Source organism: Terrapene carolina, unplaced genomic scaffold, assembly GCF_002925995.2.
Source record: "Terrapene carolina triunguis isolate 2854851 unplaced genomic scaffold, T_m_triunguis-2.0 Scaffold714, whole genome shotgun sequence".
NCBI lineage: Eukaryota > Metazoa > Chordata > Testudines > Emydidae > Terrapene > Terrapene triunguis.
In genome coordinates, this window is record NW_020665065.1 from 16,407,470 (window position 1) to 16,434,704 (window position 27,235).

Sequence of the window (27,235 nt, forward strand, 5' to 3'; positions counted from 1 at the left end):
GTCCTCTTCCTCCAAAGTGCTCTGTTCAGTGGCATATCCTCTATCACGCCACGTGCTAGCCTGTTCCCTTACGGCATCCCACCCCTTTTCTTTGTCGGCCTCTGTCTTTTTTCCTTCAATCTTGATCTGTTGGACTCTAATAGCCACAGGTTATTAGGAATGCACTTTACCTGACCAAACCATCTGAGCTTGCAGTCCCTCATTTTTTCTTTGCTGAGTGTTACTTTTAGCATGTCTCTACCATGCACATTCCTCCCGTGGTCTTTCTTGCTTACACCACTTATCCATCTTAACTTCTTGTGGAACAGATTGTTTGCTCATGTTTCTTCTGTTGCGTAACACTTCGTGCCAGACATTTAAAACTGGATGAACCACCGTTTTTAAGGCTTTCCCTTTAATCTTCCTGTCACATACGACACCACTTATCTCTCTCCATTTGAGCTGTGGTTTATTATCTACCTCTAATTTTGTCCTCCGTTTTCCCATTTTCCCAGAAGCTGGAACCCAGATACTTGAAACTTTGCATTTTTGAGATTGTCTGCCCATCTGGTTTCAAGGATAATTCTTCAGTGTTCATATTATTGAAATCACATACCATATATTCTGTTTTTCCTCTGTTAATTTTGAGCCCCTGTCTCTCAAACATCTCTGTATTCATCAATATCCTCTTCTGTGCAGTGAAGAGAAAGATCGTTTAGAATATCATCCGCAAACAAGGTGAACCAAGGTGCCTCTTTCTGCGGGTATCCAGGACAAGTATAGACAGCAGCAGCAGCATTCAACGTTTGTAGCTAAAACAAACAGACATAATAATTGGTAGCTGCCATTATTGCAAACTGCCAGCCTCTAACTAACTCCTCTGTGGTATTCAGTCCCATTTCACACACAGACTGCAGAGTTTGTGACTAGGAAGCCCAACAACAAACTGCCAAGTTCTGCCGTGCTTTGCACACTTACAATGCTGTCAACTAATGAATTAAGCCTCATAATACCCCTGTGATGTGGTGGAAGTGTTTAAAAAAAAAATACAATGACAAAGCATTTAAAAGTGCATGGAATTGCTTGGAGCCCACTTATTGTAAATCTAAATAATACAGTGTCGTAACTACAGTGCTCTGTGGTGGTAGATCATTGGCAAAGAAGGCTAAAGGCATAAAGGAAGATGGATCGAACAAACAAGATCTAATATGCATAGAGTGGAGTGTGTCCATCAGAACTCCGTTTGTAGGTAGTGCACTTCATCAGTCGGAGGCTCTCATTCCTGATGCTGAATGCCTCAGCTATCATTGAAGTCGGTGGGTGCTGGATACGTCGCAGGATTTAACCCTTTGTTCCTTATGTGTAAAATTGGACAATCTGGAGGTATCCAGCAGGGTGCCGTGAAGCTAAACTCACTGATGTTTGCAAAGCACTTTGAGATCCCCGGATAGAGATGCTGTATTACAGCCCCGTTATACTTATGGGGAAAATTAAGTCATGAAGGATCAATTGACTCCTGAAGTCATTTAGGTCACTCAGTATTTTCAAGCCTCATTTTGTGGTATGGTCAAAGCCACCTAAGTAGGATGCAGGTAATTGGAACAGTGACTTTAATTGGTTCACTGAGGTCCCCCATTCTTTCTCTAGCTCTCTCGCTTTGTCACGGTGCCTGTAATTTCTGGGACTGCTTTGTTGGGTGGCTTTTGGTCTAATTAACCTCTCAATAGAAATCAGCAGTGTTAATATGACTCTGAAAGGTCACAAATCTCCTGCGGTCCTTTCCCTCTTCCTGTCTCATGTTGACCACCAAGAATATCCTGTAGCGTGACAGAACAGTGAGGTGAACGTAAGATGTCAGTGGGCAACTGAAAACTATTTTGGATTTCTGTAATAGCAGTTACATAAAATAGAACCACAAATCAGCTGAATGAGGTGAGTTGCAGGAACTGCGTAGGACAACCTTAATTTTGGATAAACTCTCGGACAAAACTGAATCCACAAACCTGTCCCTATTTAAATGGGTTTTCTGTGTGGACAGTGACTTGTTAGAGATGATTTTAGTGCACTTGCTGCTGACTTCATGTAAGACTTGTCTGTATTCCGCTTTCTCTACAGTGGCTTACCGTAACCTGGGCCAGAACTTGTGGGGGCCTCACAGGTATGGGTGTCTCTCAGGGATTCAGGTACGGACTGTGGTTTCGGGACCATGTGCAGCTCATAGTCTGCTCATCACCACAGAGGGGAAGCTCTGGAGCTGGGGTGAGTAGTAGGCATAAACAGTATGTATCAGTAGCCCTTAGATAATGAATCAAGTAAAGATATGGCTGGCATAAAGGAAGGCAGTGGTCTCTGCCCAGCTCTGAATTGCAGCAGACTCCTAAGATTATCAGCTGTCTGTATCAGAAGTGCTGAAAACTTGGTTCCCTGGCTTTTGCCCTAGTTGAAACAGTTCAGTGGGGGCGGATTAGATCTTTGACAGCTAGTGGGTGACTTGCCCCTTGCTGTATCTTTGTGAATCTCAAGGAGACTAGTTCAGATGCACTATGCACTAGAATGGTGGTTCTCCACCTTTTCCGTATCACGGCTCCCACGCTACAACTGGCAACGCTTGAAGGCAGCCATAAGGAAAGGGAGCATGGTCACGACCCGTTGAGACCTGTTGCTCTCCCCGGGTTAGGAACTTGTACACTAGGCAAGCTCTGCTTGGGAAGGATGGAGGAGTCGATCAAGTTCAAAGGGTGGTTTCTCCTAGTGTGAGGTCTTTCACAACTGAGAAGGAGCACAGTGCAATGAGCAGGAAAAGGGATCTGAGTCTCTGTAGTATGGTGGTCACTGGGTCATGCGTGTTTCTGTGCACGCTTCTCTCTAGGTCGTAACGAGAAAGGGCAGCTGGGGCATGGAGATACCAAGCGCGTGGAGGCTCCCAAACTCATTGAAGTTCTCAGCAACGAGGTGATCGCATCAGCAGCTTGTGGGCGGAACCACACGCTCGCTCTGACAGGTAGGGGAGGCTGCTGGGAAGGAGGAATTGGGCTTGGGCTATCGATCTCCCTACAGGACACTGCAGAATACTGGGGCATACAGGGAACTGGTGCATCAAATACTGATCCTCAGGAAACGCACAATGCACCTGGGAATGAGAGAGAGAACCTCGGGCTAGGTGGTGATGGAGGATGGAGTCTTTCGGTGCTATCCTGGCCCCATTGAAGGTAATGCATGTTTTTGTTTCAATGGGGCTGGGATTTCACCCTTACTCTTTTGCTCCCGAGGCTAACAGAAGCTGATAGGGTCTTGGAAGCAGCACATTCAGCCCCTGGTGGGTAGCGAATGCCTTGGCTTGTGAAGATATGCAAAGGGAGTCCTTGGCAGAGAGCTCTGTTGCAGGGTCTTGTAGTCGAAGGGACCCTAAGGAATATGAAGTTTATTGAAGATGGTCTCAGTCTTACTCCACTTCTGAAACTTCCATCACTGGGCACGAAGGGAAAAAGCGAATTTAGGTTTGTCTGCATGGCGCTGCACTCTGGACTATGGGCGTGTGAATTGTAGAGGGCTCTAAGGGCCCTTTGTAGAGCCTGCTGGCACAAACTAAAAGATAACTAGTGCGCATTAATGTTTCAAATGGGACTACGCTAGTGCCTTTTAGTTCATGCCAGCGGTGTCTCCATGGGGCAGTTAGAGTGAGCCATATGAGAGTGCTCTACGTTTCATACCACTGTATAATGTAAACAAGCCCTTTGTCTTGCTATTTAGGACGTAAGACATGGCCACCTATGCATAGTCCTCTCCAGGAGATGACTGTCTCGATAGCAGTGCTATAAAATGGTGATTATGCTGCCTTGTTGCTAATTTCTCTTACTGCAATACATTCCTTCTCCGGGCTGGTCTGTACTACAAAGTTCTGTCTGCTTAACTACATTGCTCAAGGCTGAGAGAAATTTCACGCCCTGTGTGATGTAATGAAGCCAACTTTAGCCCTGGTGTAGATGCGGCTAGGTCAACAGAGTTCTTCCGTCAGCCTCGCTACTGCCTCAGAGAGGTGGATTTGCTACAGTGACCGAAGAGCCCCTTCCGTCGCTGGCGTCAGTGTGTGTGCTGCTGTAGCCTTCCTAGTGGAGACATACCCTGAGATTCTGGATGGCTTAAAGCTTGTCTATGTGGGGGCCTGGCCTTCACTTAAAAGTTAGGCTGACATGGGTCAGGGCTGTGAAAAATCCATACCCATGTCCAGAATTTGGTGACCCGACCCCCACAGTAGATGCAGCTGTGTTGATGGAAGAATGTTTCTGTAGATGTGTTTGGGGAGGTTGTGTTCCTACACTGATGGGGGGGAAAACCTATTGTGGCAGCGTAGGCTGTGTCTACACTATAGGGTTAGGGCAGCACTATGCTACAGAAGCACCCGGGAAAGTTAATCCAAATTAACTAAAACTGTGAATTTAAAGTGGATTTGTTAAACTGCATTAAACTGCTGTGTGGAGGCTCTTATTCAAAATTAAAGTGGCCTTAGAAGGGAATTAAGATAAACCAAATTAAGGCCATGTTAATTCCAAATAAGAGTGTCCACCCGGGTTTAATACGATTTAGCTAATCCACATTAAAATTCACACCTTTAATGAATTTCAAATAACTTTCTTGAGTGTCCCTCTGTAGACAACTCTAATGTTTAAGTTATAGCACTTGGGGCAATATGCTTTAATTTAGCATGGTGCATTGCCATGATCATCTCAAGTCTGTATTAATGGTTTTCCAGCAACTCTGCATTAACATGGAGGTTTAAACTTCTCCCTTCACTGCCCCACCTCCTCCTTCCCCCTGCATTTGTTTCCCTCTTGTTCCAGAGAGTGGCTCTGTATTTGCATTTGGAGAGAATAAGATGGGACAGCTTGGTCTCGGCAATCAGACGGATGCAGTTCCGAGTCCCACTCAGGTACTTCTAATGCTCTTCTTTGGGTTTCCTCTGTCCGTCAACGGGTTCCTTAATTTCTCACGTCCTGGCTACTGCACTGGTGACCATTTTGGGGCCATATCAGTCCTTAAAACCAAATTGCTTGGACGTGGTTCCAATAAGAGGAGTGAAGGGTGGGGGGAGACATGGAATCTTCATCCAGAAAAAAAATTTCTGCTGTATATTTTCTTCTGTTTGTTATTTACTGACTTGGAAAATAAATAGCATCACATCGTGTATTTTGTCTAGTTGCTGGACAAGTGGAAAAGCCCTATCCAAACTGAAGATTATACAATATTACCTGAGTCAGTTTAAATCTGATGTCAGACGTATAGCTGGCCAATATGGATGGTCCAAACAGTTTTAAAGCCTCTCTACGTAGTCTAGAACATACATTTTAAAGCCAGAAGAGGCCGGTGTGATCATCTAGATCTGGGTGGGCAAACGTTTTGTCCCGAGGGCCACATCTGGGAATAGAAATTGTATGGTGGGCCATGAATGGTCACAAAATTGGGGTTGGGGTACGGGAGGGGGTGAGTGCTCTGGCTGGGGGTGTGGACTCCGGGGTGGAGCCAGAAATGAGGAGTTCAGGGTGTGGGAGGGGGCTCCGGGCTGGGGCAGAGGGTTAGGGTTGGGGTTGGGAAGGGGTGCAGGCTCCAGCTATGGGTGCAGGCTCTGGGGTGGGGCTGGGGATGAGGGGTTTGGGGTGCAGGAGGGTGCTCCAGGCTGGGATTGAGGGGTTTGGAGGCCGGGAGGGGGATCAGGGCTGGGGCAGGGGTTGGGGCGTGGGGAGAGGCTCAAGGTGCAGGCTCTGAGTGCTGCTTACCTCAAGCAGCTCCTGGAAGCAGGGGCATGTCCCTTCTCCAGCTCCTACGCGGAAGCGCGGCCAGGCGGCTCTGCACACTGCCCCGTCTGCAGGCAGCGCCCCTGGAGCTCCCAGTGGAGCGGGGCCATTGGAGTGCATAGGAGCCGAGCAGGGGCCGTAGTTTGCCCCACCCCTGATCTAGATCCTCCCGTAACTTTTAAGCGTGGTTTTAAAGTGTTGTTTTCCCCTCAATGGCCAGGCAATCCAGTGTTCAAACAGCTCCGCTATTAGATTGGTCCCTGGTGTGGCTGGGGGCTGAAAGCATCCCATGTGAGTTTTTGGACCACCATAAGTTGAATTTTTGGTAGACAGGCTCTCAATTTTTCATATCACAAAGTCAAAACAATGGTCAGACTGGTTGCCTGTGGAGGAGATTACCTGTTTCTTAGCCATCCCACTCTTGTCTTGGAAAACAAAATGGATCAGAGAGGAGAGTTTTCACACCTTGGACTGGAGATTAAACCGAGCCCGCCGCTGCCTTATAATCACTGGGATCCATTCTCTTATGGGTCTGGGCTGAAGACGCAAGAGCCAAAGGGTGGCAAAATATTGCCCCAGTGCATGAAGTAAGTGAAGAGAACGTCTAGCTGAGGGCAGAGTGGAAGTTTAGCCGAGGAGCTGTCCTAAGAAACGCTTACAGTCTGTCTACACAGGAGCTGGCGGTGCAGTTTCCAGCTCGAGTAGATATAACCTACTCTAACTGTGATGGAGCTGGTGTGCTAAAATACAAGTGTAGCCCCCGTGGTGCAACCTAGCCACCTGAGAACGTACCTAGCAGCTCAGATGGGATTGTACTCGAGGCAGCTAGCCTCTCCCACCAGCTGGCCGCACGTCTGGTTTTAGCATGCTGGCTTGATCAGCGCTAGCGTGGGATGTCTCCTCAAGCCAGAACTTACACCCCCCAGCTCCAATGTAGACACACCCTCAGTTCCTATTTTCTCCTTCTCCCTTCATATTTTTGTGGGTTACTTAGTGAATTGACCATTTCCCAAACCCCCTTTTCCCCAATATTGGGGCAGTTATTTAAACAACAGGCCAGGTTTCTTCGGTTAGGTTTGCACAATTTTGCATGTAAATTAGTACCCACTGAACATAGCCACTTGGTGGATGCAAACGTACTGCTTAACTGTACATGCAAATCCCTGATTTGCCTAGGTAATTTGGGCCTGGTATTTGCACACGTGTCGGAAAACAACTGTGCGCTCCTTGAAAGCCTAGCCATATATTTGCTCTGGGAGTCTGGCAGTGCTCACTGGCAGCCTAGAAGGGGCACTTGGGTCACTCTGTTTCATCTGTTGCCAAATGCTACTGTTGTCTCCTTCCTTTGTAGATAATGTACAATGGCCAACCTATTACCAAAATGGCCTGTGGGGCTGAATTCAGCATGATAATGGACTGCAAAGGAAACCTCTATTCCTTTGGGTGCCCTGAATATGGACAGCTGGGTATGATGGTTTATTTTTTAAAGGACTATCTAGTTTTAATGACAGCGGACTTCAAATCCAGCCTGAGACAGCCACCAAGCTTTTTGTAGACTGGCATATTGGTATAATCTAAACAATAATGGGGGGGCACATCTTATCTCAGTCCCCTTCCAGAGGGGATGGTGGCCTTGTGTTTAAAGCCTATGATCTGGCTTCTCTTCTCTCTGCTCTGTTTGTATGACATTGGTCAATATGCCTCTCCTTTCTATGCCTCAGTTTCCCCAGGTATACAGTGAGTGCTTCTAGACTGCCTCACATGTGGGTGGTGAGGCTTAATTTGCCAATATTCGTAAAGTGCTTTTGAGATCTTCTGATTGAAAGGGAGAGAGAAGTGTGAGGCGGCGGTGTTACAATCAAACAAAAGCTGTTGCCCCTGGAGTGTCCATAACACCCCCGCCCCCCATTTGGAATGCTAGACTGTGTAGCCTGTCAGTGCCGCAGAAATGACAATCTGCCACTGTGCATCCAGGCAGCGTGTTCAATTATGCATGAGCTGTACTTTATCTGGTTAATGTCTAGTAGCTGTGATCTACAGAGCAGGGAGTGCGCATGCTTTCCTGCGGGAGAAGCTTTGATGCAGCCCCGGGGTGCCTCTTCTCGGAGGGTGGTGAGGATTTCCTGAGCAGGTTGGAAGGGTCTCGGAGAGTATGTCTGCACTGCAAGAAAAGACCCCTGCCTGGCCCAGGTTAGCTGACTCCAGCTTCCGGGGTTATAAAATTGCAGTGTAGACACTCAGGCTGGAGGGTGGGGGAAAGTCTCAGAGACCGGGCTCCAGCCCGGGCCCAAATGTCTACACTACAATGTTTAGCCCCATGAGCCCAAGTCAGTTGACCTTGGCTCAGGGACTTGGTGCCGTGGGTTTTTTATCGCAGAATAGACATACCGTGACGTGCCGGAGGTGCCGTTTCCTGACAAAATGGGGAATGACATTAAATTGCCTGTAGGGGAAATCAGGTGGAAATTCTTTATAAATGGGAAAAGTTCCAGGAGTAGCTGCAAAGAATTCCTCCTCCTTTGCCCTTAATGAGAGGGGAAGCTCTTTGGGGAGGATCTGTCTCTTTGTTCTGTGTTTGTACTGTGCCTAGCCCAGTGGGGGCCCGGGCCACACTAGGACTCCTAGGTGCTACTGCAGTACTCATAATAATGGCTGTGTGTAGTTAGAAGTATTCCACGCCGCCCTCTTCAGCAGGAATATAAGGTTAGCACAGAAACCGTTACCCTGATGCGTGTAGTAATTTAGAGTGGTGCTCCTTATCCCATGGGTCATGGGATATCTGTTCAAGAGAGTTCCTGCTGAGTTACTGGGTGGCGTGGGCCAGGGTAGCCGGCCACGCAGAGTTCCTTTTCACATCTCCGTCTGCCCTACAACAGGACACAATTCCGATGGGAAGTTCATCGCCCGTGCTCAGAGGATAGAGTACGACTGTGAGCTGGTGCCCCGTCGCGTTGCCATCTTCATCGAAAAGACAAAAGATGGGCAGATCCTTCCTGTCCCTAACGTGGTCGTGCGAGATGTGGCCTGCGGTGCTAACCACACGGTAAGGCGGGGATTTCACCTGGCAGTCTGAAGCACTGCCCGCAGCAGTGCTCCGCAAAGAAACCAATTCCCTATCTAGCATTGCTCAGCGGCAGTCATTGGGATTCTGCTGGGGGCTGACAGAAATTGATTTGATGAGTCCCCCTCAATTTGCTGTACGTTCCACATGCAGTTAATTCACTCCTGGTGACTGGCAGTTACGTCGTCTCTTTACAAATGACTTTGATTCGTGCTGGATTCTCAGTAATAGTGACAGAGCTGCACTGAACAGATCTGTTCCAGTGCCAAGAATTTTCAGAGTTCCAGGAGTTTTGGATTCGGAATCTTGGTTTGTCCCATCTCTAGCCAGAAGTTATACTAGACCTAGTTGAAAACTTTCCCGCATGTTTATCCTCTAAGGCGTTAAAGCCTTCGGTGCTCTCTCTTCGCTTCTTTCCATCAGCTATAACTAAGGGTATACCGACGCTTGGGCCAGGGGTCTGATTCCCGGCTTGAGGAGACATACTCACGCTAGCTGTGATTGAGCTGGTGCATTAAAAATAGTGTCGCTGCAGCAGTGTGGGCGGCGGGGCAGCTGGCTGCCCTGAGTAATGTGCCTGTGGTCTCGGATCGGCACATACTCAGGGGTGCTAGCGCATTCTTCTGCTTGTCCTGCTGCAGCTACGCTCTGCTTTTGGCGTGCTAGCTAGGAGCTGGGGGGGGGAGAGTCCAAGTGCAGACGTACCCCGAAAGTATGTTGATTCCAGCCTTAAGGCTGTAATCCCGTGTCTGTGGACCATTTGCAAGATTTTAACCCATGGTGTAAAGGTTTGATCACAACTTTGTCTCGGTGCATGTTGAAACTTCTCTAGGGACAGTTGGAGTCAGACACCTTTTCTCAGAATAGGTAATTCACGCAGTGGAAGGTCGGGAAATGTGCTGTCCGCTGACACAAATCTGTAATACAGGCCGTCATTTGCACAAACCTTCTGTTTCTCCCTGCCCTGCTTAGGTTTTGAGTCCAGTCTTGGCGTAATCAGATTACGACTTTAGTTTGCGTGGGAGGTGTCCTAATCCAATTTGAGTAGTTTGATCCCTTAACATTTAGGGGTTTGAAATGTGTAATAATAGATTAAAAATAAACCCCCTCCAAACCTGAAAATCCACTCGGTAATAGCTTGCTGAGAGACAGACAGGCTTGTTAAGCAAATAATGGAGGGAAAGATGAATGTGTACCCACAGGATACCTGAAGTATAAATGGCTTTTCCAGTTAAGCAAATAATGGAGGGAAAGGTACATGTGTACCCACAGGATGCCTGAAGTATAAATGTCTTTTCCAGTTATTGTTACTGAGATGTTTTATCTGACTGAAGCTGCCATGTGACTTAACTCCTCTAGTACTGGAGGCCACATCATGGGTGGCAGCTAATTTCTAATTGTTGTGTAAATGCACCAGGCAAAGTCTTGGTATTTTATTGCCCATTGTTGAGTAGCTCTGTGTAGAGCAGCACAAAAGCTCTGAGCGGGAATCCTGGGGGAGGTGGCGGGGTCCTCATCTTGTTTGCTCTTTCTCCAGTTTAATCAATATCGGAGTATGAAATTGACAGAATTACCCAGCTGTCTAGACACCTAGCCCTTTTTGCTTCTGGCTTTATTACTGGAGGAGAGGAGTGGGAAGACATGTGACTTAACAACAATTAAGATAAGAGTGGAAAAATGGAATAGTTGGCAGAGACAATAGTGGAATGTCCTTGTATTACGTGCATCATCTCAATGGTTGCAGCCCCTGCAGCATAGAATTTGCCATAGATTATCTTTAAGCCTCTGACACAGCTGCATTTGGTCGTCTGCCAAGATCTGTAGAGCAGAACCAATAATCCATTCTGCAAATAGCTGCATGGTGGGGAGACGTCTTCCTGTGTCTAAACCCAAGTCCATGTCACCATCTGTCCCTTTGCAGCTTGTTTTAGACTCCCAGAAGCGTGTGTTCTCCTGGGGCTTTGGTGGGTACGGCCGGCTGGGCCATGCCGAGCAGAAGGACGAGATGGTGCCACGGCTGGTCAAGCTCTTTGACTTCCCGGGCCGTGGGGCGGCTCAGATCTATGCCGGCTACACCTGCTCCTTTGCTGTCAGCGAAACAGGTCAGTTGCCCCGTCTTTCTTTGCAGATGGGTCTTGGCACAAAGCCATCATTCTGCACAACGTCTGTTTTGTGAGAGCCACGCTCCAATAGACAGCCTTTGTCTCCATTCAGAGAGAGCTCACTTATGAATCCTCCCAGTATCTTTAAAATAAACCCTGGAGTGATCGACCAGCATGTGTTACATCGTCTCTGCAGATCCTTTTCATAGCGTCCGTGCATGTGCGTTTCAAACGGATTTCTGTATCCGAGAATATCTCAGAGCCTGATGTTGGTTTGTTTGCTCTGTTTTGCAGGTGGTCTGTTTTTCTGGGGAGCCACAAACACCTCCCGTGAGTCAACCATGTACCCCAAAGCAGTGCAGGACCTCTGTGGCTGGAAAATCCGCAGCTTGGCCTGTGGGTAAGTGACCGCTTTTGCTCCCAGAACTGGGGAGGTGGGAACCGTTGCCCACAGCTTGCCTAAATGATGTCGTAGAAGTAGTGCTGTTAGCTGGCAGATCCAAATACAGAAGGGACTGATAGTAGGAGCAGTGAATCTGGCCCCATGAAATGGCTCCTACTGACTAGTTATATTTACATACACCGAGATCTGATTCGATTATCCAGGCCTGGGGTCCAGCTCTGCTTGGTGGATCCAGGCAGTGGTGTTGAGTTGGTTTGCTTTTTGACCCTGTGGTAGGGGGAAAGCTTCTGGATACATAGGGTGGGTATTCTTAATAGCACTAGAGAAGGGAGGGAGGCCTGAGTCCTGGTTAAAGCAAGGGCGGAGGGAAATGGCCCATGATAAATGACTGTCTGGGTGCAAATCTCTCCTCCTAGAAAGGTTTGTTGCCTTGTCCTGTGCTGGGAGGGAGCAAACATCTTTGTTTAGATTCATGATGGAGAGTGGAGAATCCATCATGGGATGTCTGATCTTCCAGTTCCCGCTGTGGGGTTGGGATGATGGGTTTCGTGGTGAGGTTGCGTGATTTGCTGCAGTCAGCTGGGCGTGGGGGAGAAACTGTCGAATCTTTAAAAGAGACCAGGTGGGTGAGGTAGTGTCTTTTATTGGGCCATCTTCTGTTGGTGAGAGAGACCAGCTGTGGAGCTTACACAGAGCTTGTCTCTCTCACCAACAGAAGTTGGCTCTATAAAGATATGAGCTCCCCACCTGGTCTCTCTAATATCCTGGGACAGCTCCAACGCTGCATACAAATCTTTAAAACCTCTTTAATGATCACTTGATTTGATCAGAGTATTCTAAAATCTCAACCATTCTCCAGCACTGATTGTAGCACTCCACTGTGTGTGTGTGGTGGGGAGGGGGTGCTATTCAGTGTTTCTAGGTTGCTTAGAGGATGCTTCTGCTTGTATTAATGGGAGATTTGTGAACAGCTTGAGCCTTTGGCTAGAGGTCCATGAGAAATAGAATAATTTCATCTCCTCCTCACTTTTTTAAAACCTTCTTTCTCCAGGAATCCTTCCTCCTTGGTCTCCTATCCTCTTCACCCTCTCCCTTATCTGGCCTGTTGTCTCATGCCACACCTATCTTTGTCTTGTCTCTCTTTGACTGCAAGCTCTTCAGAGTGGGGAACTTCAGGATCTGTTTGAAAAGTCCCCCCGTAAATCAACTGTAACTAATTTTACTATGCTGCAATGAAGAAACCTAACACATGACCTCCAAGGGCTCTGCAAACTTGTAGAGTAAATCTTTACACTAGGACTTAAAGATTTCTTTCCTCACTCTCTCGACCCAGGCATTCCCCTGCATGTTCTGTCGCTAAAAAGCAAGCAACTTCTGATACGTGGGCATTCATTCAAATGAACATTGATCTCTGACTTGCCTGATTGCCGTTTGAGTAGGAGCATTGTATTAGTGGACATGGGAAGGGAATCCCTTTAAGACCTAATGTTTGTTCAACCTCTCCTTGATTTTCTGTTAAAGGTTTTTATCTTGAGTATGTTACAGGGCTTCTCTCGACAAATTTATTGGTGGCCTCAGAGTGCGGCCACCAACTCTTGCTGGTGGCGGCTCTGACAAACCTGGCTCTCTATCCCTGCCTCCCGTGCCCTTCAGTGAGAGCCCGGCCCAGGGAAGGCGGGTCAGGAACTCTCTCATGCCCTAGCCAGGTGGGAGCCGGGGAGCTGCCCTGGGGACTGAATGCCCTGGCAAGAGCCACCTCCAGCGCTGTGCACACCGGCCCCATACATCTCGAGAGGCGCTGCCCAGAGCCTCTGAGGAGGCTGCGTGGTGCAGGGTGCCGATCCCCGCTAGCAGTGCCAGCGCAAACGCCAAGGCAGCGCTTCTCGCTGCCCCTGGTTACAGCTATTCAGGAGCAATAGCTGGGCGCTGCAGGGGGGGGCGCTGCTTTGCCCCCGATCTCTGCCAATGCTTTGGAGCCACACAAAAATCCGCTGGTGGCCGCATTTGAGAAATGCTGCTTTAGGGAATGAATGATTATGGGGATCCATTTAGGGGCGGGCCTCTGACTTCAGTGAGGCTCCACAAGGATCCACCCACCCACCCAGGCAGCAGGATCATGCCTTGCAGCACTTTGGGAAGCAGCTGGACCAGGGTTTGCCCCTGAGCAAGAAAGCATCCAAAAATACTTGGGGAAATTCTCTTGTGGTACCAAGCAGCCAGTTGGCACGGGAAATGTAACTAGCTGGTGGGGCTGCTGGGGGCGGGCGTGAAGGCAGATCGTGTAGCAGTAACAGCCTGTGTACCTGTTTCAGGAAGAGCAGTATTATAGTGGCTGCAGATGAGAGCACAATCAGCTGGGGCCCATCTCCGACCTTCGGTGAACTGGTAAGAAGGCAGCTGGGGACTGGCACAGAAACCCTAGCCAGGCTGGTCCGGTACCAGAGAAGATAAGATTGCAAGCAAAGAGATGGGTGAAAAACAGCTTTGCAAGCGGACTGTTGTAACCCTGTGATCGCGAAATTAGTGGGGTGTTATATTTTTAAATGATCACTGTCCTGCTTCATTTAGTTACTGAAGGGAATTTTTTTTCCCGTTGCACGTGTTGAAAGGTTCGCTTGGAAGATGCAATGATAGGTAATTTACACAGAGATGAAGTGTTACACAGAAACGCACCTTTCTACTCACTCCTACACACACAACTACGCCGAGTTTTCTCCCAGAGAAAATGACCAAAATATTCCTAAGTGAATTTTTCTGGAAACAGGGAGCTTGTATCGGAGGGAAGGGGAGGAGAGGGTGGATGCATGGATGCACTTAACTCATAAACCGAAGTGAGTTCTGTATTTTGGTGAGAACTGGCTTCCCACATAGCTGGAAACATTCAGTGTTGCCTTGTGCCTAACAACCTCTACAAGGCAATTGGCTTCACCCTAATGCACCTTCTTGTGTCTAATTATCGAATGTTTTATCTCACCACAAGTGTAACAGCTCTTCCATCTCCTTCCTTAAGAGCTATTCGAGTGCTGGGGTAATGTGACATAACTATCTAATATGCCCCATTTTCCCAGGGAAATCATAGCTTTAGTTGAGGACATCCATACATTTTTATGATGATCTCAAACTATTTTGATATGACACACTGAATTATACAGTCCCAGTCTGTCTCCCCAGATTACTAAAGTATTTGACTACTTCTGCTATGCCGGGGTGGCCAAATTGAAGCTCGTGAGCCACCTGCGGCTCTTTTACCATTAAAGTGCGGCTCACGGAGCCCCCATGTTCTTCACCTGCTAGACTGGGAGCGGGGGAAGCTCAGGACCTCTGCCTTGTGGAAGGGGCTTCTGCCCAGTGGGGAGGGGGGGATCTTGGGCTTTCAGCCCTGCGGGGTGCACCTGCCAGAACTCGGGGCTTCAGCAAGAATCCCGGCTCCCGGCAGCTGTGCCGCCGCTCACAAACTTCTGACGAGTGTCGTATGTGGCTCGTGCTATACCTTTGTATGGTGACTTATATCTGCCTCCTTGGTTCTAATTCTCAGTGTCCCGAGTGATTGGGGTGGAGCTGGAGCTAGCGCTAGCCTGCTTGTGGCTCTGGATTTCTCTGTGCCTGCATTTCAGTGTTTTGAATTTTCAGTGGTTTTCAAGGTTCAGTCACCGTATTGGCTTTTTTGTTTCATACTGATTTAGATACTCTGATCTTTTTTTTTTCTTCTTTCCCTTGACCTATCAATTAGCTGCCTTACCAAAGTCCCATTGCTCGTCACATTTGACTGTTACTCTTAGAAGTTTGGAAAACGAAGTTTCTTTGGCCTGCCTACCCCTCTTCCAAATGAAGCTGAAGATAGCCTGTTGGTGAGGTGTCCTTTCCCTTCCTCATGCCCCAGCATCAGTGCCCCACACACATGCTGGCAGTCCCGCTTTGGGGATAACATTTTGTTTTCCTCTGCGGAACCATTTTTGTAGGACCAACAAAAAACCCAAGGATTTTATAAAATACAAACTAGAAGCCAGAGCCTTTTTCCTCTCGGTCTTCGGGAAATCTTTTTTGTAATTGCTAGTTCTTCCTGTGTCTCTGCTGCCCTTGCAGGCAGTTAAACCTTCCCAGGAAAGCCGCTGACCCTCTGTACCTTTGGTTATTCCATGGGGCTACTTCAGAAGCCACTGCAAGCCAAGGGAATAGGTTAAATAGCACAATCTTGGACAATGGTTAGATGGTGGTTTACCCTCTGATCTTACAAGTTCCCTTCTGCATTTCTCTTCACAGGGCTATGGAGACCATAAACCCAAGTCCTCTACTGCAGCCCAAGAGGTGAAAACACTAGATGGAATTTATCCAGAGCAGGTGAGAGCAGACCCAGCAAATAAAAATGCAAACCGTTAGCACAGCAGGCTGGATTGCACTCATTTCACATCTCATGCTTCCAAAAATCATCGCCCTATTCATAATCCCATTCCTCATAATAGTCTGTCTTGATGCTTTAAAGCGTGGCAGCCAGATCCCTGTTTATCCTCAGGATACTGGGTAATGGGATTGTCGTATGCAAAATACACCAGCAATTGGAGACTGAGAGAAGCGTGGGGGAGCCTGTTTTCCATAGGTAATGGAAAGGCATCTGCACCATTGCTGCTCTCAGAGAGGACTGCACAAGTAGAAACCTGGCTCAGACAGATTGTTTCTGGGGTGGGTATGTGCCATGCGTATGCACATCAAGTGGGGAGGAGGGTTGTGAAATGGAGTAAAATCCCCCTAGGTGTAGGGTAGATGCTAATCCTGTTAATGTTCATTAATCCGTTCATCTTTAATCAGCATAGAAATTGACCGGACTCCCTACCCTCTCCCTTATGGGGATGCCTGAGCAGGGAGATGGTGTCCATCAGACGTGTTGCCGTGGCGCCCAGGATAGATGCAATGAATGTGGTGTGTCTGCAAACCTCTCATGAGGAGTTAGAGGAGCGTAGGGATGGGGCGTAGTTTAAATCAAGACTGGATGTTGTTCTAAACGAGATGCTCTAGGAACTATTTTGGGGAAGGTGGTCAGACTAGATGATCACAATGGTCTCTTCAGGCTTTGGCATCTATGAATTGTGCGCTCTGCTAGTCCTTGCACTCTGTTCCTCCGAAGGTGAGTTGTAAGAAGCCATTGATCGTAAAAAGACTTGTGATTTCCCTAGCTCTTACATAGCGCTTTTCATCAGTAGAACTCCGTGTGCCTTACAGTCTGGTCAGTATCATCACCTCCGTTTTATACCTGGGGAAACTGAGGCACAGTCAGACGGCAGAGCCGGGAATAGAACCCAGGTCTCCTGAGTCGCAGGCCAGTGCTCTACCCACTAGACCTCCCGACGCAGCAGTTTGTTAGCAATGAAATCCAGTATAACCTTTAGGGTGGCAAATGCTTTGTTCTGTCTACTCAGGTGGCGATGGGCTATGCCCATTCTTTGGTGATAGCCAGGGACGAAAGCGAAGTGGAGAAAGAGAAGCTAAAGAAGCTGCCCGAATACAACCCGCGCACCCTCTGATAAGGCCAGGGCCCCCGCGCCCCTGCCATGGCAGCTGTCCTTTCCAATGTGCACTGGGACCGAAAGAGATTGCAGACCGGCATCGAGACCTGACCGAAGCTTGTTGTTAGACTTTCCGAGGTTCAATTTTATAAGCGATTCGCAGTTTTAACTACCTGTTACTGTATCATTTCCAAAGTGTTCGGTTCTTTTAAACATTTGACATTTGCTCCTGGCTCACGAGCTCCCATTCCGATGAAAATGGCAGGACCTTTTGGCATATAAACCCCACGTACTTTGTTTGGTGAGCAGCGGAACAGCCGCTGACGCGTAAGAATGGCCACATGGCGCTTGTTGCATTGAATTGAGGAGAATCCCAGCTGTCATTAAGAGCTTGGGGGAAGATTTGGAGAGGCACAAATGGCACGTGAGCACCCAATTCCCATTGCCTTTCAATGGAAGTTTAGACCCCTAATAACCCTGTGTGCCTCTGAAAATCTACCCTGAGAGTCTATGGGGCCATCTCTTTGGTGAAGTCAACTGCTGAGATCTCTCTCCAGAAGCAAATTTACATTCTCATCTCTCTAGTTTTAATGTGCTGGTCCCTGTTCTGGGTGAGGAGCGCCCCAAGGAGCGGGTATCCAGCTGTGTAACCTCTTGGTAGATTAAGCTGCAGGACTCTGGCTGCCACCTATTTCATGGCTGTTTCATAAGCATTGACCTTTTTGTGTGATTTTAAATTGTTTCCATTCAGATTAAAAACCTCCATCGAGACAAAATCTAGGTCAACGCGTTCAAATAGCCCCTGGTGCCTCGGTAGATGGGTACCCCAAAATCTGACACACTTTGGGGCTCATTTTTCAGCAGAACGAGCACTCACAGCTCCAGTTGAAAACAGGATCTGCAGGTGCTCACCCACTCTGAAAAATGAGGCCCTAGGTGTATGTCAAGTCGGGCATAAAAACTTGCGGTCACTTATGAAAAGGCTGGCACAAACGGTGCTCCTGAGCGTTCATTGTAAATGAGGTTGATTCTAAATGAGGTTGATTCCAAGGGTAGTTGTGTTTGTGTGAGGTTTTCATCGCAATTTGCCCAGCTGACGTTTTCTTTGAGAGTCTGAAATCTTCAGAGATGGGCCTAAATGAAAACCCAGGATCCAAACACCGCTGAATTTGTTGGGGATGGGAGGGTTCGATCAGAACGTTGTAGCCCAGGCCTCTCCCTTTGGTCGGTGAGATATGGACCTTGATCAAACTAGTCTTATTTGCCTGCTTAATACATACTATATATAAGAAGTCCCACTGCAGTCAGTGGGCTGCGCTGAGCGCATAGCTGAGCATGTGCGTAAGTCTTTGGAGGATCAGGGCCTCAGACAGTAGGAGGGTTGGAATTAGTCAGAAAACAACCCCTCAACACTGACATTTCAATAAATGTCTTTTCCCCTAAAAACTTGCGGTTTTTGACCAGATCCCTGCAGGCATTCGCTTGGGGATCCTTTGTCTTCCTGCCCTTGGAAATTACTGCCTCCTGCTGACCCGCAAACCCTGTCTATACAGTCACATCCGATTCCTCCAAACTGGGTGTTGGAGCAGGTGCTGGGCCAGACTCTGCTGGTGAAAATGGGCAGCAGTTCCACCAGCAGGGACTTGGCCCTCGACTTGACTCTTGCGCAGCTGTTGAACCAAATTGGTTTTACTGGCGGAGAGATGCAAAGAGCTCCCAGCCCTGGACGGTTCGGAGGTTTATTATTTTTCGATTGCGATCAGATACCCGCCAAACGTTTCTTCCGTTCCAGTACTCTGCTCTGTGCTGGAGAAACAAAGGTGCCTTTTAACAGAGTGCTCTGCTCTGTCTCCACACAAACATGAGCGTGGCTTTTCCTTTCTCGTTACCCTAGCAAGTTGCACTGTTCTCTAGAGGCAACGTTTGCTGGCATCCTGTTACACTGCAGTTCTGGAATTCTTGCAGTACTTGCTGCAAAAAAATTTTTTTTATTGTGTTAGAGTAAAAAATTCCTCGAACATGGAGAGCAGCTGGGTGGAGAAGTTCTGCAATTGAGTCTTTGCTGTGCTAGTTTAATAACGTCAGTCAGCCTTTCCTGTTTACAGTATTGAGTAAAGCCAGTGGCCTCAATCTTAACTATCTTCCCCCCTCCTCTGGCCAGGTATCTCGGGCCCATTTGAAAACCCATTGAATTTAATAGGAGTTTTTTCTATTGACTTCTGTGATTCCCTAGACTTTGGATCAGGTGGATTTCCAGAAAAGTGGGATTTCCCTTGTCAAACCACAGGTGTAGCCATCTGCAGCGTCTGCACCTGGTTAATTCTGCATGGAGCAGCATTGAGTGTTTAATGAAACTGAACTGAACTCCTGTTCAACCAGGTGCCTACGTGTGCCGTTGTTGTTATAAATCACCTTCAAGCAGTACGGCCGCAATTTTTCCAAAAGATCCGACTAATTTTGAGTGTCTGTTTATGGGAGGCTAATTTTAGCCACCTGGAATTTCTTTTGCTTTGTTTTTTTCTCCGCAGATGCACTAGGCACCCGGAGCTCCCATTTGAAATCAATTGTTGTCATGGGCACTCAGTGCCTCTGCCAATGGGCCCCCCAGTGTCTTAAATTGAACCCCTTAAATTAGTCAGCCTGAAAGTAAGAGAGAATTGTCCTGAGAATTGAAATCCAGGCCAGAGGTTCTGCTACAATCAAACTCACCTGAGCCTTTTCACCCAAAACCTTTTCACCGAGCTACAGCTGCGGCCTGTCTGTGTCTCTTCTCTCTGTAATGCTTGACTCCAGAACAAAAATCTCCCTTCAGGCTGTGTCCTTGGCTCGCACACTAGCCCATTAACAGATGCAGGACGTGGGCAGACAGAGGTTTGACTTGCCCGTGACCTGTTCCCAAGACATTGGGCTGCAGCACTGGAAATCTTCACTCTTACTGACCCTTTCTGGGGTTGGGGATTTGCATGCCAGAGGGCCGTGTGCTAACAGTTGCCGACTCTCCATCTGACCTAGGATTAAGCTGAGTTTCAGCTATAATTTTTCCTTAGATTTTTTTTTTTTTTTTTAAGTAATCCATTTATTCTCAAACTAGAAAAATTCTCCAGGAAGATGGTTTTGAGAAAACGGCAAAATCTATCATTCACCTTCACCCCAAAATTTTTCAAACCAAAAGGGGCTGAACCTCCCCAGGTAGGCAGAGTCCTGCCTGTGGTAGTTAGAAATTAAACATTATTCACGCTCCTCATTAACTTCTCCCCCAGCTGCCTTCTTCTTGCTCTTACCTTGGGAGAGTGAAGGAGAGTCTGAGAAAAAGGATCTTGGAGCAGTTTTTGATTTAGACGAGATGAAAGGTTCCTGGGTTAGTGCTGTATTTGTATTTTCATGTTTTTTTATATTTCTTGGAGTAAATGTTTAAATAAACAACGTCATTGTGTACACCCTTTGGTTTACAGGCCTCTGTTGATAGCCTGGAAGTGAGCACGCTCCCCTCAGTGAATTTACTTGTGAAAAAGGTGCCATGCTGACAGGAAACCCTTCAAAGTTAATCTTCCTTGCTTGCACCCCTCTCTTGACTTAGAGCAGTGGCTCTCAAACTTGTTTGATCACGGCCCCCCCCCTTCTTTGTGGCTGTGTTTGTGTAGGCCCCTCCCTCTCCTGCCACACAAGTACATACACCGTTCTATGTGCACAGCGTCATCTGAGGAGCTGGTTGTCTGTAGGAATCAGCTTTGCTAGTTATTCACTGCTGTGGGTAAAATGTGTGCAGTAAGGGGTCCCCCACCCCCCGCCAAGCTTCTCACACCCCCTTGGAATACATTCTGTACCCCCCACCCTGAGAGGGGCTCACCTGCTAGTTTGAGAACCTTTGACCTAGAGGAACCACTTCCAATCAGAGCTCGGTCTCCTTGGCCCAATCAATCCCTGGCCTCTGCTGAAACTAACAAGGGTGCCAACCGCCAAAATGTTTGCGTTATTCCTGCTCTCTAGAAACTCAGCTGTGACCACCAACTTGTTCCACCTAGGCCACCAAACTGCAGTTCGATCAGGCCTTTTCGTTCACTGCTGACCGTAGCCTGACTTTTGGCATGGCAACGTAGTAGCTTTTAATGGCTTGGGCCGTTTTGTGCCTTCTTCCTGCTGGATTAGCACAGTATTTCATTGGCACGGAATAGTTAAACATCGGACCAATGTCTTTGCGCTTTACTAGCACTTCTTGCACTGCTGCTCGTGCGCCAAACGGCGTCTGTAGAGGGCAGGGAAAGCAATGCCTGGGTTGTAGAAGTGCTTAGGGGCCCCCATCATGGACAGGGCCCCATGGTGCTAGGCGCTGTATAAACAGAACAAAAAGGCAAATCCCAAAGAGCTGACAGTCCTAAGCCTCTTGGGCTTCCCGTCATTGTGATGTAAAAAGGTTCTGCGTTACAGGGTGATCAATCCGGCAGGCTTATGGGAGTTTTCTGTTCTCCCTGCTCTCAACCCCTCTTCTTAGTTCAGCTGCAGCTTGATAGAGGTCTCTCTTAAAAAGATGGTTTGTCTAGTCGGAGCTGGGAGAGGGTTGTGATCCTACATCTGAGCAGGGAATTTCAAGAGCAATACTCAGACTTCACCTGCCCTGCTCGGTGCCTCCCTTCTTGAAGTGCAGTTGCTCTCTGAGAAGTGACCCCAGAAGTGGCAGGGCAAGGTTCCACAGTTGCATCCCCCACAGCAGCTGGCTCAGTTTACAAGTAAAAACCATGGGGGAGAAGGTTTTCCTAGTTGCCACTGCTGCAAACTCCTCCAGGGTTCTGAGGTGTAAGCTGGGTTCTTTCCTCCCCCTGAACAGTGACCTACAGTTCTGTTGATGGTAGCATAGAGTCTAGGTCCCTCTCCCAGGGCTGCCCTGGCTCTGCAGGGGTAACGATTAAAAAGCCGTGTCGCTGTGCTTTGGGCACGATAGTCATTGTACCTCTGCTGAGTCATGCTTGGAATAGCATCTGCTGAGTAAGAAGTGGCCATGGAGTATTGCCAGCTGTTCCCACCATCACAGCACTTGAAGATTTCTTCCCTGATGTCTTAAATTGATGCCTCAAGCACTGTATTACCACCCAAACTGCTCCTTTCATGATAGTTCTTTCCTTACTTTATTCCCTCACCCTTTCTCTTCAGCTCCCCAGAACGAATGACTTGTTCCAGTCGGCACATAGGGTGGACGGTGAGAGGAGACTGCCCTCTTACATAGAGAAACCAAGGGGTTAAAAAAAAAAACGGTGCACCTCTAAAACCAAAGGCCTCTAGGAACCCTTAGGAGCAATACCGAAAATCTGCTTGGTACAGAAGTCTCTTGGGGGCCGTTACCGCTTGCAGTCCGCTCAATAGAACGGGTTTATTAGATCAGAAAGTCTCTCGTCTCTAGGATCCTGTGTTCTTACTGCTTCACCCAATTAAACATGCTAAAGCACTTCAGTATTAAGACTCTAGGTTAGAAAACTGGTTAAATTGTCAAGACAATATGAGTTAACCCTTTCACCGCCTCTCCCCTGGTACTCTGTGGGATTATGAACCGTAGAGGGTTGTTAGCCATGTCTTGTAATTTCCTAATCTCAAAAAGAGGCTTAATATACAAAATATATCGGGAATATAAACTCCCATGCTCCAGCCCCTAACTACCAGGGGCAAGGAAGGAATTTCCCCCTTGCATAGGTTCTGTTTTAGTTGCCCACTGCAGGGTGTCATGCTCTTCCTGTGACCCATTTAATACTGACCAGTAGGGTTGCCAGCTTTCTAATCACAAAACCGAACACCCTTGTCCTGCCCCTGCCCTGCTCCCGAGGCCCAACCCCTTCTGAGGACCTACCCTCCACTCACTCCATCTGCGCCCCCCCCCCCGTTGCTCGCTCTCCCCCACCCTCACTTGCAGGGGGTTGGGGTGCGGGCTCTGTGGTGGAGCCAGAAATGAGGTTCTGGGAGTGGGCTCAGGGCAGGGGTGGGAGGTTGGGGTATGGGCTCTGGCTGGGGGTGCAAGCTCTGGGGTGGGGCTGGGGATGAGGGGTTGGGGTGCACGAGGGGGCTCAGGGCTGGGGCAGGGGGTTGGGGTTCAGGCTCTGTGGTGGAGTCAGAAATGAAGTTCTGGGAGTGGGCTCAGGGCTGGGGTGGGAGGTTGGGGTATGGGAGGGGGTATGGGCTCTGGCTGGGGGTGTAAGCTCTGGGGTGGGGATGAGGGGTTGGGGTGCGGGAGGGGGCTCGGCTGGGGCAGGGGGTTGGGGTGCAGGCTCTGGGTGGGAGTTAGGGTGTAGGAGGGGGTTCTGGCCAGGGTGTAGGTGGGGGTTCAGGCTCCAGTCAGGCGGCGCTTACCTCGGGCGCTTGGCGGCGCAGCAGGGCTAAGGCAGGCTCCCAGAGCCAGCCGGTACCTTTGCCTCCTAGGCCGGTACCTTTGCCTCCATGCTACCCATGTCCGCAGGCACCGCCCCTGCAGCTCCTATTGGCCACGGTTCCCGGCCAATGGGAGCTGTGTGGTGGGGGCAGCTTGGGGAGCCTCCCTATCGCACCTGCGCCTAGCGGCCACAGGGACATGCCAACTGCTTCTGGGAGCCACGCAGAGTCAGGGCAGGCAGGGAGCCGGCCTTAGCCCCGCTGCGGTGCTGACCGGAGCCGCCAGGGTCCCTTTTCAACCAGGCGTCCCGGTTGAAAACTGGTCGCCTGGCAACCCTACCGGCCAGTGTCCCAGACAGAACCGGGGACTATATGGATCCCGGGTCTGACCCATCTTGGCAGCTCCTATGATCGTGTTCCTACAGCACGGGAAGTGTGCTAGGCCTTCTGTGAACCAGTCCGGCACGGTTCCAGCCCAAAGAGCTGATTTTAGAGATGGGCAGTAGCAACAGCCAAGACTGAGAGAGGATGAAGGTTACCAGAACATTATGTGGCTACGTAAACTGGGTGTGCACATGTTGGAGCATGTCTCTGTGTGTATGTGGGGGGGAGGGGGCTTTGGGTTGTGGATCTAAGGCATGGGAGGAGAGGCTGGGTTGGGGGAGGTGAGGGATGGGCAATGTGAAGGTGGTGGTTTCCAGCAGCATGAATGTAGGTAGTGGGGTGAGCCAAGGCGGGGAGGTAAAATCAGCCGAGGAGCAGTGGAATGGATTAAAGCAAATGGCAGGTGGGTCCCTAGTGTTGGCCCCAGGCTGCAGTCAAGTGGCTGGATCCCTCAGTGAAGGGAAAAAGTGAGCGGCAATGCAAATGCTCCTCTGATCCCCGGCAGCAGCTGTATCAGGGGTGTGGGGCAGGGGGATGCCATCGCACACCCAGTAATGCATATCCAGCCACTTTGGTCCAGTGGCAGACAGGGATGGAGAGCAGCCAGTCGCGGAGTGGGGCAGGCGGCTGCTCCTGAAGGGCTGTTGTAGGAGGTGTCCGTGGAGGAGGGCGGGTGATGGGAGCAGGGGCGGCTCTATGTATTTTGCTGCCCCAAGCCCGGCAGTCAGGTGGCTTTCAGTGGCGTGCCTGCGGGAGGTCCGCTGGTAACGCGGATTCGGCGACATGCCTGCGGGAGGTCCGCCGGTCCCGCGGCTTCAGCGTACCCGCTACCGAAGCCGCGGGACCGGCGGACCTCCCACAGGCATGCCGCCGAACGCAGCCTGACTGCCACCCTCACAGCGACCGGCAGGCCACCCCCCGCGGCTTGCCGCCCCAGGCACGCGCTTGGTGCGCTGGTGCCTGGAGCCATCCCTGGATGGGAGCGGGAGCAGATTTCCAGATTGACGCAGAGAGGGGGGGCAGGCGTGCTAGTTCCTGGCTGCAGTGGGACGTCGCCAATATTCTGGGCATTCTGCCTTTCTAGGGCTGGACTGTTCTGCTGCCCCTAACGACCAGGAGGAATAAGGAATCCGGACATAATCCCCAATTTGCATCTTCTGCTTTAACCAAAGGACAAAAGTCCATGCTGGATCAGCCAGTAGAGGGCAGTAGCACCTCACCAAGAACATCCTAGCACAGTCTACTGGTGGATCGGTTCTCTTCCAAGCCATGTGAAGTTGGTAAGCCAGGAATGCAATAGGCCCAGTTCTCTTCTCCCACGGCTGTAAGTCAGGATGGACCCTACTGGAAATCAAAGGAGCTGAATCTGTGTGAAAACCGACAGAGAAGCAATGGGCCCAATGCACTTACTCTTTAGATCTGCACCGGGGTATAGAAGAAGACGCTTTTGGAAGAGTTTATCCAAAGTGGATCTTGCACTGCCGTTCGGACTGCGACGGCGTTGGATAGCTCTTAAATTAAATAGCTCGTTCGGACGCACGCTGGCTCACAAACAGCTGTGTGAGAAAAATGCTGCATGTTTAATTCTGCCCTTTCTTCTCCTCCACTGAGATCTTTTAAAAAACTGATTGTACCCTAGGTTCCCTCATAGTCTTTACCTCAACCTGCACCACAGGTGAAAGCTACCAACTGCTTTGTCTTCACTAGGATATTGTATCTTAATAACAGTCATGTTGTGTCCGACCAATGGCCCATGTAGCCCAGTATCCTGTCTCTGACCCAGACCTTCGGGGGCAGTGTATAGAACAAACGGGGCAATTTTGGAAAGATCCACCACTGTCCTCCTCTCCCATCTTCTGGCAGTCAGAAGCTAAGGGGCATCCTTGACCACTTGCCTAGTCCGCATTGCTGGACCTTTCCTAGTGGCGTCGTGATATTTTTCTTATTTTCTATCCCTTTCCTAATCGTGAATCCTAACATTCTGTTCGCGTTTTGATGGCTGCTGTGCATTGCGCTGAGGTTTTCAGAGAACTAGCCACAGTGACTAAGATTTCTTTCTTGAATGGTAACAGATAATTAAGTGATCACGTTAGCCACCGCAGGGTAAGAACACACATGTTGTTTTGCCCTCGCAAAGAGATTTTACAAGGAGCTTAAGGGTATGACTACAGAATACACTACGCCCAGACTCTGACTCAGTATCTATTGCCCTGCCATAAGAAGAGTTCACTTTGTATGTAAAACCTATATGCCCCGTGCATCTGTGAACTCTCAGACTTCACATAACACAGCATGCTGGTCAACTTCCAGTTGGTCAGAACTTTATTATCCAGTCAGGTGTTTTCTCCAAACTCAGGCCGTCTGGCCATTGATGTGCTCTGTGAGAAATATTACCGTGCCTGGTCTGAAAGTTGAATGGTTGGAGTGGAAGTGATGAAAAGTTACTTTTCACCCTCCAAACGGAAAAAGCTACAGCCCTGCAGGCTGCTTGCCTTCTTGTAAGACAATAAGGTGTGGTTGTGAGGAGGCCCCTGTGCTTAAGTACTCAAAGAACTTCTTTAAAGCAGTGGCTCTCAACTTTTCCAGACGACTGTACCCCTTTCCGGAGTCTGATTTGTCTTGTCTACCCCAAGTTTCACCTCACTTAACTAGTTGCTTACAAAATCAGGCCTAAAATGCAAGTGTCACAGCACACTACTACTGAAAAAATTGCTGACTTGCTCATTTTTACCCTATAATTCTAAAATAAATCAACTGGAATATAAATATTGTACTTACATTTCAGTGTATAGCATAAAGAGCAGTATGAACAAGTCATTGTATGACATTTTAGTTTGTACCGACTTCGCTAGTGCTTTTTATGTAGCCTGTTGTAAAATTAGGCAAATAGCTAGATGAGTTGATGTACCCCCGGAAGACTTTTGCGTATCCCCAGGGATCCACATACCCCTGGTTGAGAACCACTGCCTTAAATGACAAACCAACCAAAAAACAAACAAACCATCTTACATAGAAAATTGCAGCTCCCCCAGTGAATGCGTAGAGGAGCGAGCTCGAGAAGACCGGTTCAGATTTCGCTACTCTCCCTAACTTGTAGCTTTTGCTTTCTGTAGCAGAAGTGGGGCCCATACTTAAAGCTGGAGTTGGCTTTTTTCAACAAAATATGTAGTTTCATCAGCGCTGAACCGGGGAGGAGGGAGAGAAGACCCTGTAGCCCGGCGGTTAGGGAACGGGCTTGGAATGTGGGAGACCCCGGTTTACACCCTGAATCAGAGTGAGCTGAGATTAAACCAGTCTGCTTCGAATGAGGCCGAACAGAAACTTGTCTTCTGCATCCCAGCTCAATGCCCTCCCCACTGCCTGCCTGCCTGCCTTCAAAATCTTGAAAGTTGCCGTGCGAGGGAATTGTCATCCTCCAGTCAGCTGTAGTTAAGGCTCAGAACTGGGACACTAGACTATTCTGTTCCTGGCTCTGCTACAGTCTTCCTATGTGACCTTGGCCATGTCACTTAACCGCTCTGTGCCTCAGTTTCCCCATCTGTAAAATGGGGCTGATAATACTTCTCTACCGCACAGATGAGGATAAATACATGGTGATTGGGGGCCTTATAGGTACCTAGGTAGCTATAATAAATTAGGTGACACACACATTTTTAAGGTCCTATATTTGA

The 27,235-nt window shown here is 48.9% G+C and overlaps 1 protein-coding gene across 1 annotated transcript in view; it reads left to right on the forward strand.

Annotated features, from left to right (window-relative positions):
- RCC2 (regulator of chromosome condensation 2) overlaps positions 1–20,254 on the forward strand; it is a 37,503-nt gene extending 17,249 nt beyond the window's left edge. The window contains exons 5-14 of the mRNA XM_026659889.1: positions 2,095–2,238; positions 2,849–2,980; positions 4,818–4,906; positions 7,120–7,234; positions 8,645–8,811; positions 10,751–10,931; positions 11,226–11,331; positions 13,647–13,719; positions 15,595–15,672; positions 16,746–20,254. Coding sequence (XP_026515674.1) covers positions 2,095–2,238; positions 2,849–2,980; positions 4,818–4,906; positions 7,120–7,234; positions 8,645–8,811; positions 10,751–10,931; positions 11,226–11,331; positions 13,647–13,719; positions 15,595–15,672; positions 16,746–16,850 — 1,190 coding nt within the window. The 3' untranslated portion in view covers positions 16,851–20,254. The remainder of the gene's footprint in view (positions 1–2,094; positions 2,239–2,848; positions 2,981–4,817; positions 4,907–7,119; positions 7,235–8,644; positions 8,812–10,750; positions 10,932–11,225; positions 11,332–13,646; positions 13,720–15,594; positions 15,673–16,745) is intronic.
- The last annotated feature ends 6,981 nt before the right edge of the window (positions 20,255–27,235 follow it).